Source organism: Nicotiana tomentosiformis, chromosome 7, assembly GCF_000390325.3.
Source record: "Nicotiana tomentosiformis chromosome 7, ASM39032v3, whole genome shotgun sequence".
Classification (NCBI taxonomy): domain Eukaryota; kingdom Viridiplantae; phylum Streptophyta; class Magnoliopsida; order Solanales; family Solanaceae; genus Nicotiana; species Nicotiana tomentosiformis.
In genome coordinates, this window is record NC_090818.1 from 28982129 (window position 1) to 28997626 (window position 15498).

General features: G+C 36.9%; 2 protein-coding genes across 2 annotated transcripts; one reads left to right on the forward strand and one right to left on the reverse strand.

Moving 5' to 3' along the window:
* Nucleotides 1–341: 341 nt before the first annotated feature.
* Nucleotides 342–3944, reverse strand: LOC104090389 (ras-related protein YPT3). The gene is made up of 2 exons (XM_009595465.4): nt 3599–3944; nt 342–1093 (listed from the first exon to the last, which is right to left on the reverse strand). The coding sequence occupies exons 1-2, from the start codon at nt 3817–3819 to the stop codon at nt 658–660; spliced, it is 657 nt and encodes a 218-aa protein (XP_009593760.1). The 5' UTR covers nt 3820–3944; the 3' UTR covers nt 342–657.
* Nucleotides 3945–11005: 7061 nt separating this feature from the next.
* LOC138895407 (uncharacterized) lies at nt 11006–14194 on the forward strand. The gene is made up of 7 exons (XM_070180093.1): nt 11006–11408; nt 11529–11777; nt 11867–11983; nt 12053–12712; nt 12797–12878; nt 12996–13224; nt 13715–14194. Exons 1-7 carry the CDS (start codon nt 11006–11008, stop codon nt 14192–14194), a joined length of 2220 nt encoding a protein of 739 aa, XP_070036194.1.
* Nucleotides 14195–15498: the final 1304 nt, after the last annotated feature.

Genomic DNA, 15498 nt, shown 5'->3' on the forward strand with positions numbered 1-15498 from the left:
AAACGATACATAACAACCATCCAAATTACTATGAAAGCGTTTTAGCTCCATAATGAGTCTATCCCCTGCAAATTCAAACTAAAAGGAATGGAGAATTTAACTCGACTTACATGCTAGATAATGATTACAGAACATCTCGTCTGAGAAAAATAATTAAACAATACATTTGCTCTCAACCCAGAAACCAACATTGAAGCAAAAGCAAGTCAGCGGGCTGTTAAAAGAAATTCACATGATAAACCTGCAGATTATCAACAGTTTGATCTTGCCCTATTAATGGACAACAATTTCTACTCAAGAGATAGATATATAAAAAAATCTAATTAAAATCAAAGGGACAATTGAGACGAAAGATGATATACTGGTAACATGTTATTGGAAAGATCTTGCCACTGTCTCATTTTTTCAAGCCATCATCCAGAACACATAAAACTAAGACCTTGTTTGCACATTCTGTAATTAGAAACTAACAGTACCTGCTCCTTCAGAGCTTTTCATGAGAACACTGCTTCGTGTATTCTCATGGCTAGCTTAAATCTTATATCCCACAACCGAGATAACCAAAAAAGAAAAATCCAGGGAAGTAAAATCATTGATTTAATGACGATTTACAGCTGAAAAAGCTTGAGGTATTGTCGTGCACATTTTTCTTGTACCCTAGCTTGAACAGCATCTGAACTTTTTCCAAGTAGATCCTTCATCTTTGATGTTAATCGTCTCTCCTTTAGGTGGCGCAGATGAAGTAGCACCTTCATCGCCTGCTTCAACTGCTTTTTTACTGACGATCCGGTATATCTGCGTGAGAACTTCAGTGAACGCATTTTCCACATTGGTTGCTTCTAATGCAGAAGTCTCCATAAAGTAAAGGGCTTCCCTCTCTGCCAAAGATTTAGCCTCATCAGTTGAAACAGCGACGAGATGGCGGAGATCTGACTTGTTGCCTATGAGCATTACTACAATGTTAGGATCAGTGTGGTCTCTCAACTCCTTCAACCACCTTGTGACATTCTCATAGGTAACATGTCGAGTGACGTCATATACGAGCAAAGCGCCTACAGCTCCCCGATAATAAGCACTAGTAATGGCACGATATCTGGTAGGGAAGAAGAAAAAGTTGAAGCAGTAGTATAACACCTTAAGATGATAACATCTAATTGACATGAGTTCTCAAAGGACCAAGGATGTGTCCAATTCGTTACCTTTCTATACGACAGTTAGCAACAAATCACATACAAGCAACTACACATTCACTCATAAGAAAAGAACATCAATAATGGGGGAAAAAGCGGCACCAAGAGGGAAAAAGAAAATGAAGGGAAAAGAAAACATAGTATCCAAAGAATCTGCATACATGATTGAGCTTCAATATACGAATATTATATTTACTAATCAAGAAAAATATTGAAAGATATAGTTTACCGGCAATAGTAATACATGGCCTATTTTATTGCTAACAAAACTTTTTGATTGTTTTTTATTACTAACAAAGTTGAAATTCACTAGGTTAACTTTGTGTGAAAGATGCAATTAATTCAGCTCCTATAGAGACACCTAAATCAAAGGTTACTAAACACTTAAAGTGGGACCAAGATGCAACTTAAATGTGTTCTAAACACTAACCTAAATACATTATACAATTATTTCTCAAACTATTCTGCCTACACAAAGAAATAAGTCCACAACTCCCACTGTAAGAGAGGACCTAACATGATCTGCACAATAATTGGAAAAACAACAGGAGAAGAAACCACAAGCCAGAAGATAAAGGACCAGAAAGATGAGGTCTACTCCATCTTTCCTCCACTGCTCTATTTTAGAGTTAAGTTGGAAAGTTTGGGGTAAATATATCAGGCTTAAACTTAAATTGCACCATATGCAAATAGCTAGAAAAGAAAGTAACAACCACCCCCACCCAAAAAAAAAAAGAGAGATGAAATTGTTCAAAGATCGCCTTTAAAGTATTACTATCATTCATCTCAGAATAAGGTGTCGCATGCAACCACCAATAGGGAATATATCAAAACATGGGCATTGCAATAAGCAGGAATTATGATCAATATTTCGTCCAGACTGGATCACATCCTTGACATTGAGAAATGCAATAGATGTTAATAACAAATTAGGCACTCAAAAGCCATGAACCAGCGGCTAAACTGTGCCAACAAAAGCACCGCCATGAACTAACACGCACGCTGCACAAGTTCACAAGAAATGGGTAGGATAAAGGCAAAGCAACATATCAGAAAGCCACCCAAGGGCATTCAAGCAGGGCTAACTAAATTTCATCTTCCTCTTAATTCAGTTCTCATGTTTTATCATGCCAGCTCCATACACAATTATGTAACATGCTTTATCACCCAATCATTAACACCTCCCCGTGTTTGCACCCAATTATTATGTACTTTTTTGTAAGAAACATGAGCATATAACATCTGGAAGAACAACTATGATGTGATACCATTGCTAATGACATGTAAAACACACTTATGATTCATAAGCCTTGTAGCAAATTACGTCAACCACATCCAAAATTGAAAAAATCAGAGGCAATGATTACTGTATTTGCAAGAAGAAAGAGACCAATCCTTCAATTCACCACGATCATGCCAACTCAATAATCTAATACAAACTATCCTTGGGCATTCTCGTCTCTTACTCCCTTGATAACTTGATCTCAAGAATTTTTTCATTTGGCAAAAACGATGTTGTTTTCTGAAGTTCAACTCCAAGCATGTTCTTTACTTTGTGCCTACTTTCTTAGTTTTCACAGGGCATTCTGTAGATATACCAATCTCTTAACAGTAGAAAATCGAGGTACCGAATCTCAGAATAGAAACTTGACGAAGTGAAATTTGTTATACCAACAAAGTACTGAACTTTTTCATGGCCATAAGTTCTGAAGTAGTCATAGTTTTCACACCTAACAGTCACCAAGAAGCACACAGCCTTTAAGAAGGATTTTTCTAGAGTGAGACACAGAAAAGAGATTCTACATCGTTGTTAACTTCTGGCTAGAAGCTTTGACCAAATACAATTAAATTGGAGTTGCACCAGTGCCAGTGTAGAAATTCATTTTTATAATTGGTGGCAGTGCAACTTCCATGTCCCTCAAATTTCAGATAGTAATACATATACTACACAGGACTTCAAGCAACAAAACCACATCTACACACTCTTTTACAATATCAATAAACACAAACAATATTCAATAATCCTACAAAAAAGAAGATTAACACAACAACGCGACAAGCAACTTTCACTTGACTAAAGCGCAAAACATGTAAAAGCAAGCACTTACTACTACTCTTGAACCCCACAACTTAAAAATATTAGAGATTTCAAATAAAATTAACAAATAAATAAAAGCTCACGCACCAATATAGACGGTTATTTAGAGTTCAACAAAGATCATGTAACCAATTAACAAAAGCACTATAACTAAAGCCACAAAAGCATAAATAAACAAACCCCAAATACACCAACACAAAAAGAGACATATATATCTAAAGTATACTACCAGAATACTTAAAAAAATTATTAAAAAAAGATTTATATCAGGGATTTTTTCTTTGTTTTTCAAAAAAGGAAGAAACTTTACCTTTCTTGGCCAGCAGTATCCCAAATCTGAGCTTTAATAACTTTGTTATCAATATTGAGACTTTTGGTAGCAAACTCAACACCAATTGTAGACTTAGACTCCAAATTGAATTCATTTTTAGTGAACCGTGAAAGCAGATTTGATTTACCCACACCTGAATCTCCTATCAAAACTAGCTTGAATAGGTAATCGTACTCATCATCTGCTCTATAACCGGCCATATTTGAAAACAATTACTTTGTTCTGTGTTTTTTGGTTAGGCAAAAAGTAAGTAAATCACAGAACTGTGCTTCAATTTTTTTTCTTAAAGGCGGAGAAATGGGATTGGGACTCTTGTCTGAGGTTGGCTATATTCTAGGAACAGCTTAAAATATAAACGAATTTCATATGGTGAAATGACGTAACTACCCTTTCAGGTTCTAGTTTGATTTTTTCTTTTTTTTTTGTTGATATTTTTGATAAAAATGAAAACGAAAACATATTGGTAGAGAGTAGAAATTACATCAAATTTCCACTTAAGCAAAAAAGGAATTGAAATATGTATATAGGAAAATAGCAGAATTACAAGCAACTTAGGAAAATTAATTGAAGATTGAAAAATTAATGGTCAAAATGTGCTCCAGAATGATTGATAATTATCATTTGCCCGAAAAAAAGCATTATTCCATATGAGAAAATTCTCTTTCATTTTTCCTCTGTACGTTCTTCCTCCTCTTTGTACATATAATAATAGACTCAGCATTTTGGGAATATGTATATTCACACTCCTTGTTTGGCTTGAATCACATAAATAATTGAACATTTTCTTAAAATTATATTTATAATTAATTCGTACCAAACAACAGGAATAATAATCTGATTGGCCAAGCTTTTTTGGGACTAAAAGTATTTTTTTTGGGCCAAATTGAGGTGTTTGGGCAAGCTTTTAGATAGAAAAAAGTATTTTTGAGGAGAAGTGATAAGCAAAAAAAAAGTAATTTCTCTTCAAAAGCATTTTTCTGAAAAACACTTTTGAGAAAAATACACTTAGAATCAGTTTTTAAAAGTTTGCTCAAAAGTGTTTTTCAAATTAATTAGCCAAACACAAACGGTTTCTCACCAAAAATACTTTTTTAAAAAATACTTATCAAAATAAGCTGATTTTAGAAGGTCGGCTAAACAGGTTATAAATCCAGCAAGTTTCCACAAATGTAATCTTGGAAAGATAATATATATACAGACTTTACTCTTATCCTTAGGACAAAAGAAATATTTCCGAAACAAGGTAGAGGCATAATAAACAGGCACCGGTTGTCACATAATAGTGATAAGTACAGTAATATTTGTCACCTACTAAATTATATTTATGGGTGTCTTAATGGTAATCAATATTAATACCGTAATCCTATTAGTCGCAATCTATCAAAGGGGAAGGATAAATTAGGAATGACAACGATTTGATATTTAAATGTTAGTACAACTTTACTTTAGTCGTATAATTAGAACCACACATATCAATATAGGGAAGTTGCGTTAGGCATGTGGCGGGTCAGTGTCCAAGGGCATTTAGCATAACTAGTGTGAGGAGCCGGGATTTTAAGGGAATCAAAATATAAAAAAAACTCACCAACATAAGAGGTGTCATTATATAATATATATATATAACAATAATCACAATTTAATAAAATTTTATTAATGAGTTCTGAGAAGGATAGTATATAATATATACTATATATTATATACTTCTTCCATTTCAATTTATTTGAACTCATTTGACTGGATACGAAGTTTAAGAAAAGAGAGAAGACTTTTAAACTTGTGGTGTAAAATGAGGCACATATATTTTGTGTGGTTATAAATCATTGCATAAAGGTAAATTGTTTCCAAATAAGGAAAACAGTCATTCTTTTTTGCACTGACTAAAAAGGAAATAAGTTCACATAAATTGAAACGGAGGGAGTATATTATATATATATAGTATATATATTTTTTTTTTAAAATACCAAGATATACAATATAATTTTTCGGAAAGGATCTCGATTGACATTCCTTTGGTGCATGCGGCCCCGCCACCGAGCATAACTAATCTTATAGTAATTGTTTAAGAATTATCGTTGTCTAATAATTGGTCGATAAGTGTATTCTAAAAAAAATATGTATTCAAGAAAAGCCAGTGGTACAACACGAAACATCAGTAGCAGATAGAGCATAATGACAGGTTTAGTGGGGTCAACATAACAAAATTATTGTACTCTCTATTTTAAGATTAACAAAATCAAGTGACGATAATTAATTATAGTTCAGTAATAAAAATGTATATGTAAGATATATATATATATATATATATATATATATATATATATATATATATATATATATATATAAATTCTTTTTAAGGTAAACATTATACTCGAAAAATACTTTTGGGATTAACTTTTATTCCATCATTACCGGATAATCAATTGTATATTTACACATTCTCCGCGATTTGATATCTTAAGCGTATTGGTGGATCAAGAATTTCGCTATTTTTTATGTTTTCCTATTATTGGCACTTGATATTAATTGTAATCCACTGCTTCTTTTTGTTTTGAAAATTGTCATTTGCCACTACAAATGAACCAGAATTTTTTTTGGCAATTAGTGCAACCAATAATAGTCTTATATAATGCGTTAATACACATAATTATACGGTCAGATTTCTCTATAACAGTATCCTTATATAACAACACTTCACTATAAAAGTCAAGCTTTTTCGGAACCAATTTTTATGTTATGTTATAATATATGTTCTCTATAACAACACTTCGTTATAACATCCAAAAATATTCGGAATAAACGACGCTGTTATAGAGAATTTTGACTGTAGTAACGTCTGTCGTCTATTTAATTAGCAGATAAGAATACCATATGATAGACACCACTTTTAAGAAACAAGATTGTAAAGTCAGTTTTAATTCTTCACAGACTTATTTTCCAAACAATTTTTTCAAAATGTTACCCCGGTGGTACTTATTGAGAACCGATACTTTTCGTGTTTTTAAGCTTATGCTAGGCTTATGATACAATAGAATTCTACTAACTATACCCCCTCTTTTTATTAAGCCACAAACTTAACTTTTATACATAATGATTTTAAATATAATTTCTTTCTCCTCAGGAAAATATAGATTGTGTCCACAGTTCGATTATAAGATTAATATTTTGAGAATATTACTCATTCTTGGCAAAATATAAAATTGGCTGATCGGCTAAAACTAATTGCATTCGCTAGCCGAAAAGTATAATATATATGGTATATAATGCACATATAAAAAAAATATATTTTCTCAGCAATTATTTCTGGAATCGGCTAAATAACCCAGTCATGGAAACTTGTCCTGAAATTCATTGCAACTCCTGTTTTTCTGTCTTTTATCCCTGAACTCTTGTCATTCTCAATTTGAAATTGGCTCCAAACAACCAAACATGCAAATTTCTCGTCGGAGCAAGAATGAAAACGTGATCTTAGTACATAAATGCTCTCGAAACAAAAAGACAAAATGATAAAAATTAATATTTCGACATGGGAGTGGGGTGGTTGTTTTCTTTTAATTTTTTGTGGATTTTAATTTCGAAAATATTTGGGGAAAGTTTTGAAATCATAAGATTTTAAGAATAAGTTTTGTTAGATTTTTTTTTATTTATCTTTTCTGGAATTTCATATCTAATCAGTTAAGGATTATAGTGTATATTCTACTATCTTATAAGAGGGAGTTAGCAAGCACCTGAACAACATATTTGCATGGCATCTAAGGGTACTTCTGACATTTCATAAGTTTAGCATGCTTAAGAGAGTTGTTCTCACTGCCTAAATATTTGGACCTTATTAATTGCTGAAAAGGAATCGCCGCTTTTTATTTGAGGGCCCATGTTCATTGATTATGGTGGGGTCAGTGAGTTTTTTATTTGACACCACTGCTCTTCTGAAAAATTGTACAGCTGATGATGATGATGATGTCATAATAGTGGCATATTGCTTCTCTGTATTTGTCCAGCGCCCCCTTTTTTTTCAATTTAAAAATTCCTGAATCTAAAACTCAACAATCACGTACAATTATTTATAAAAAAAATGGTACACAAATTTTTGTGATCTAATCGTTGTGCTTGAATTATCATTAATCGCCAGATTTAACAAGTAGCTTAAACTTATACCTCCAAGTCAAAATGAATTTATTAGTATGGAACTCAAATAAGAATTATTTTTGTTTTATAAAAATTGAAAAAGATTAAAATACAATTAAGACCTATTTATTTTTTGAAATAACTAAAATTATTTATTAGTAAAGACATAATTATGATAGTGAAAGTAAAAATAATGACAGAAAGAGATGTATGCATACTATAGGCATATAAATTTTATTGGAATTAAATTCATAAAATAATTTGGACTATATTTTAAATTCAAGATATATTATTTCAAATAAATTTATTGGGCTAATATAATTGGATTAATTGTATAAGTCAAATATAAATGGATTAAATAAATAAGTCTTAATCCATTGGGCTAAAGTGATGAGCCCACTTTGTTAGGCCCAAGATGTCATCTTCCTAGATGTGCAGTTTGGTGCCACGTGCCAAATGACGTGGCACACCACGTCAAATGGAAGAGCCAATAGGACCATGCCACGTGTCAAAATGACAAGGCATGCCAAGTCACATTAAAAGGCTAATGAAATCGCGCCACGTGTGCAAGTGATATGTTCTGGCTAATCAAATGCGGCCATGTGACACTTTAATCTGATTGGTCGGAAAGAGTTTGTTCTTATCACAACTCCTCCCTTCCACAACTATAAATAGGGGTCTCCATAACCCAGAAAAGACACCAGAAGTCATAACAAGAAGCAAGAGAGAGCTCGTGGATCAAACGCCGCAAATTTCTCTACAAGTTTCAAGCTTCAAGCAATCAAGTTCAAATTCAAGAAATCAAGTTCAAGCTCAAGAACGAAGAACTTCAAGCTCAAGATATCAAGTTCAAGCTCAAGAATGAAGAACAAGTCAAGATTCAAGGAGTACGAGTTCAGATCAAAGTTCGTGCTAGTTGAATTCAAGATCATCATTCGTGGAAACAAATATAGATTCAAGATCAAACTCAAAGGCCCTTGAATTTATTTACTATTGGAAAGAAGAATAAGAGAATTCATAGAGATTGTACACTCAAATATTTAAAATCAAATACTATGATTGTTGCGATATTTTTCGGTCTACAAATTCTGGCATGCCCAGTGGGACAATCTCTACCTCTCATCTCAACTTTTCAATCATTAAAGTTCAAGAACATTGAAATGGCTTCAAAGAAAATCAACTCCAGTTCAACTTCCGCCAAGACCGCTAATTCCAAGGTTCTATGCTGATGTGGAAAGCATCCCCGATATTACCTTTGGAAGCTTTGGACCAGTTACGAAAAGCAAAGCAAGCTCGTTAGGACAACAAGCACCCCAAGTGTTGTCCGCATCAATCCCTGTTTTTGGATCTTCATCCTCAAAAGGAGCAAGATCTTCCACAAACATACCCAAAGGAGGAAGCGATGTTGCTGAAAAGATCAAGAAAACTCTTGCTCTGCTTGACCTCTTCAGATCCAAGCACTCTGCTGAGAAGGAAGATGATGATACTTCAAGTGATGGATCCTCCCCACTTACACCACATAGCGTGATCCAATCAAGGATCAATCTGTGAGAAAATCCATGCTACTCTCCATCGTCCATGACAATCATGCAAGCCATAGTGACAAACACTTCATCTGTGGAGGAGCAGTTAGCAAACTTGACGGAAGCAATCGCTGGCTTAACCAATTGCATGCAAAATCAAGATGCTAGAATCGACAAGCTAACAGATAGGGTGGGAATCTTGATGGAAGAAGAATCCACCCGTGCACCTGGCAAACTCCCAGAAGTTCAAGAGATTGATCCTCCCCCACGACAAGTAGCATCCGCTAAGGCTATCCCTGTCTCATCTGAAGGGATGATTCCAATCGATCAACTGAAGGAGTTCATTGAAGGAACCATTAAGAACAAGTATGAAGTTGCTACCAAGTCCTCCATTACATATACAAAGTCACACACTGCAAGGGTCGATATGTTGAAGATGACTGCTGGCTATCAACCTCTAAAGTTTCAACATTTTGATGGTAAAGGTAATCCAAAGCAACATATGGCGCACTTCGTTGAGACGTGCAACAATGCTGGGACTTATGGAGATTACCGCGTCAAGCAGTTTGTCCACTCGCTAAAAGGAAATGCTTTTGACTTGTACACAGATCTCGAGGCTAGATCTATTGATAGCTGGGATCAACTACAACAAGAGTTCCTCAATCGCTTTTATAGCACGAAACGTACTGTGAGTATGATAGAACTTACAAATACTCGTCAACAAAAGAGTGAACCAGTTATCGACTTTATCAATCGTTAGAGGAATGCAAGCCTCAACTGCAAAGAGAGGCTTAGTGAAGCTTCTGGCATAGAGATGTGCATCCAAGGCATGCATTGGGGACTCCGCTACATCTTGCAAGGTATCAAGCCTAGCACATTTGAAGAACTCGCGACTCGTGCCCACGATATGGAGTTAAGCATGGCCTCCGCTGGAAACGAAAGGCTGCCTATCTATGAGCCCTGCAAAGGAAACGACAAGCAAGAAGTCAGAAAATGGAGCAAGTTTGTACCCAGGTCTGAAAACAAAGAAGCTATGAATGTCAACACATCACCTGTGAAGTTCACAACAAAGGTGAGCAAGAAGCAGAGTACGAAATCCACTTCTTTTCAAGATAAACTAAGTGGGAAGTTGACTCTACAAGAAATACAAGAGAAGGAGTACCCATTTCTGGATTCTGATGTGCCAGCAATTTTTGAAGAACTCCTCGAGTTAAATCTCATTGAGCTTCCGGAGATGAAGCGGCCAAATAAAGCTGGTAAAACGAATGACCCAAATTACTGCAAATACCATCGACTCGTGAGCCACCATCTGGAGAAGTGCTTTGTCTTCAAGGACAAAGTTATGGACTTGGCCCGTGAAAAGAAGATCATGCTTGAAGATGAGAAAGTAAGTGCAAACCACGTCTCTATCACCTTTGGCTCATTTTGTCCGAATGAATTATATGGTTGTAAAGAAAGTAAAGATGGAGAATTACTGGAGAACAATAAAGTTGAAGTCAATCAACCTGATGACGATGAAGGTTGGACGTTGATGACTCGTCGTAAGCGCCACAAAAGGAGCCCACGAAAAGAATCAATAGAACAATCAACAAGAAAAATGATGGTAACAAGACGAAGAAAATAGAATCCAGTTAGGCGTTTGCGGAAAGCAAAAGTGGAGGTGTACCACTCTCAAAAGCTACGAAATCCAGTGACCTTGGAGGAGTTTCTACCAAGTTAGTTTCGCATGAAGATTTTCCATATGGGTATCGATACCTCTTGTTGTCATGCTAACGAAGGGAAAGAAAAGAGTGATGACCTACCGTTGGCACCATCTTCGGAAAAGCTCATCGAGTCCACTCCTCAAGAAGTTAATGCTTGTGAAAAAAAAGTCACGTTCACAAATGGCGATCTTCTGCTAGGTGACACTTTTCATAACCGCCCGTTGTACCTGGTTGGATATATGCGTGATGAAAGGGTAAATCGAATTTTGGTTGATGGAGGATCCCTAGTGAACATTTTGCCAATTCGCACTGTGAAAGAACTTGGTATTCCCATGAATGAACTCTCAGAAAGTCGCGTGATGATCCAAGGATTCAACCAAGGGGGGCAAAGAGCCATAGGCGCGATCAGGTTGGAAATCATCATTGAAGATATGCAATCAAGTGCATGGCTGCATGTGATCGATGCAAAGACTTCATACAACGTCTTGCTTGGAAGGCCTTGGATACATGATAATAAAGTGGTTCCATCTACCTACCATTAATGTTTGAAATACTACGAAGGTGAAGTCGAGAAGAAGATAATTGCTGATGACGAGCCATTCACTGAGGCTGAGTCACACTTCGCAGATGCAAAGTTCTACTTGAAGAACCGCATTGTGAAGGAGCTAAAAGTTGATGATGTCATGAATGACAATGATGACGAGTCCACAGATAAGAGAGCTGAGGTGGTTGCTGACAAAACCAAAGTTGTTGCTGAGAAGGTGCACCCCAACCCAAATAAGTCTCATAAAGGGAACATTGTGTCTCACGGTAAGAAAGTAACTCCCCCGCTCCAATATGTCCCTAAAAAGAAGAAAGATGAAGGTGAATCATCCAATCTCCTAACTAACATGCTAAAGGGGTTAACTCTTCCGATCAAATTGAGGCAGTAAAGTCGTCCTCAATGCCGCTTGCAAGGTTTGTGGCCCAAAATTGTTTGCAGAATGTGGCACTTCCTACAAAGCGAACAGATGAAGGTTTTGATCCTAACGCTTACAGGCTATTTGCAAAAGTTTGATACAATCCTAATGAGCCATCAAAGTTAGGGAAGCTACCATCAGAAGCTGCGACGAGACAACTACGTGAAGGTTTAGGATACAAGCAACTGTCACCAGTGTGTATCTCCATAAGAAGGGCGAGCAACAATTATATCACTGCAGAAGATGAATCTGCCGCTTCTAACAAGCCTTTTGTCTTTGATCTACTTGGAAAATCAACTGTGAGGACTTCCGTGTTTGAGAGATTGGGTCCATTAAAGAAGGGGAACAAGTTCCAGAGAAATTTTCAAAGCATAAGAACACCCGTTTCGCCCAAAATCCAGAAGATCTCTAAGGATTTCCAAAGTTTGATTCCTTCTAGAATGAGGCGACAAACAAAACTTTTGGTTTCATGTAAAGAAGTATTGAAGGTAAATCCATATACTGTCGCCCACACTAAGGAACATGACGAAGATAAAGAAAGTGTGGGTTCTTCGTATCATGTTACTGTACAAGGCGAGAATGGTGTTCCATCTTCAATGGAAGATAATGCAGAATTGGAGGATGTTTCACTATGTTATCACATATCCTTCAACGATGGGGACCCTCAAGAAGATGAAGATGCAAAAGATGCTCCACCGAAACTTGAAGAAGGAGTGAAAGCAACGATTGATGCCTTAAAAGAAGTTAACCTTAGCACCGATGAAGAACCAAGACCCACCTACCTAAGTGCTTCACTAGAAGTTGATGAAGAAAGCACTTATATAGAGTTACTCAAGGAGTTTAGGGATGTCTTTGCTTGGAGTTACAAAGAAATGCCTGGCTTGGACCCTAAAGTAGCAGTCCATCACCTTGCAGTTAAGAATGGTACTCGTCCTGTTAAGCAAGCTCAAAGGCATTTTAGGCCGGACTTGGTTCCCCTGATCGAAACTGAAATTAACAAACTCATTGAAGCTAGATTTATTCGATAAGTTAAATACCCAACATGGGTTTTAAGTATTATCCCTATAAGGAAGAAGAATGGCCAGATTCGAGTATGCGTTCACTTCAGGGATCTCAACAATGCGTGTCCCAAAGATGAATTCCCGCTCCCTATTCCAGAGTTGATGATTGATGATACTACTGGTTACGAGGCAATGTCTTTCATGGACGGTTCGTCGGGCTATAACCAAATTCGCATGGCACCTAAAGATGAAGAGCTTACTGCATTCCATACCCCCAAGGGCATTTATTGCTACAAGGTAATGCCTTTTGGCTTGAAGAACGCTGGTGCTACTTACCAAAGGGCTATGCAGAATATTTTTGATGATTTTCTCCACAAGAATGTCGAATGCTATGTTGACGACTTGGTGGTAAAATCAAGAGAGAAGAGCGACCACTTGAAAGACTTGAGAATGGTGTTCGAGTTGCTTCAGAGGTACCAACTTAGGATGAATCCATTGAAATGTGCCTTTGGAGTTACTTATGGAAAGTTCCTTGGTTTCATTGTCCGACATAGAGGGATCGAAATTGATCAAGCCAAAGTAGATGCAATCTTGAAAATGCCCGAGCCTCGGGATATTCACGAATTGAAAAGTCTGCAAGGAAAGTTAGCGTATCTTAGGAGATTCATCTCAAACCTAGCTGGGAGGTGCCAACCATTTAGTCACCTTATGAAGAAAGGTGTCCCCTTTTAAATGGGACCAAGCGTGTAGCAATGCCTTTGAGAGCATTAAATCCTACTTGATGAAGCTTCCGATTTTAGCAGCCCCTATACTTGGAAAGCCGTTGATACTATATATTTCAGCACAAGAAAGGTATGTTGGAGCGTTGTTGGCCCAAGAAAATAGTGAGGGGAAAGAAAACTCTCTTTACTACTTGAGCAGGAGGATGACACCAAACGAGATGAATTATTCGCCAATTGAAAAGTTGTGTTTGGCGCTAGTCTTCTCAATTCAAAAGTTGAAGCACTACTTTCAAGCTCATGTTGTCCGTCTTGTTTCTAAAGTAAATCCCATCAAGTTCGTGATGTCAAAACCTATTTTTAGTGATCGACTAGTGAGATGGTACCTCCAATTTCAACAATTCGAGATTTTGTACATCTCTCAAAAGGCTGTAAAAGGACAAGCATTGGCAGACTTATTGGCATATCATCCGATACCTGATGACTGGGAGCTAACTGACGAACTACCTTATGAGGACACAATGGTCGTTGAAGTTCAACCTCTATGAAAGATGTACTTTGATGGTGTTGAGCATCGTGGAGGAGCTTGTATTGGCGTAGTATTTGTCACTTTCCAAGGTAAAGTCTTGCCCTACTCATTCACCTTGACACAACTCTGTTCCAACAATGTTGCTGAGTATCAAGCATTAATACTTGGGCTTAAAATGGTCGTTGATATGAAGCAATTGCAATTGCAAGTCTTTGGTGACTCCCAGTTAGTGGTCAATCAGCTTTTAGGTAGTTACGAGGTCAAGAAGCCTAAACTACGCCCATATCATAATTATGCTAAAAAATTAATGGGGTGGCTCGGTGATGTGACTATTCAGCATGTGCCAAGGAAAGAAAATAAGAAGGCTGATGATTTAGCTGCCCTAGCTTCATCGTTAACCTTGCCTGATCAAGCGCAAGTTACTGTCTGCCAAAAATGGGTAGTACCGCCGCCAAATGAGGCTGAAGGTGAAGAAAATGAATTCAAGTATCTTGTCGCTATTTCTGAAGTTGAGAAAGAAGAATGGCGACAACCCATTATCGACTACTTATGCTATGGGATACTTCCACAAAATCCGAGGAGAAGGACTGAAATCCGTCGTCGTGCACCTCGCTTTCTTCACTACAAAGATACTCTATACAAAAGGTCATTCGAGGGAGTACCCTTGCGATGCTTAGGGGAAGAAGAAGCACTCCAAGCTTTGCAAGAGGCACATTCTGGGTGTCTGGGTCACACCAGTCTGGACCAAAGCTCCACTTCCATATAAAAAGGATGGGATATTATGGCCAACGGTGGTAAAAGATTGCTTGGACTACGCTCGAAGATGCAAGACTTATCAATTCCATGCGAATTTTATTCATCAACCTCCTGAAGTGTTACACCCGACTGTGGCATCTTGTCCGTTTGACGCTTGGGGATTGGATGTTGTTGGACCACTGCCAAAGTCCTCTGGTGGGCACTTATACATCTTGGCTGCAACTGACTACTTCTCAAAATGGGCTGAAGCTGCTGCTCTTAAGGAGATAAAGAAGGAAAATATTGCAAGTTTCATCAGAGTAAACATAATCTATCGCTTTGGCATTCCTCGTTACATAATAACGGATAATGGAAAGCCATTCGATAATAGGTTGATGAACAAGATTTTTGATCTCTTTGGCTTCAAGCAACGTAACTCTTCGATGTACAATGCTGCTGCCAATGGTCTAGCTGAGGCATTCGACAAAACTCTATGCAACTTGTTAAAGAAAGTCGTATCCAAATCCAAACGAGATTGGAATGACCATATGGAAGAAGCTCTATGGGCATATAGGATGACTCACCGCA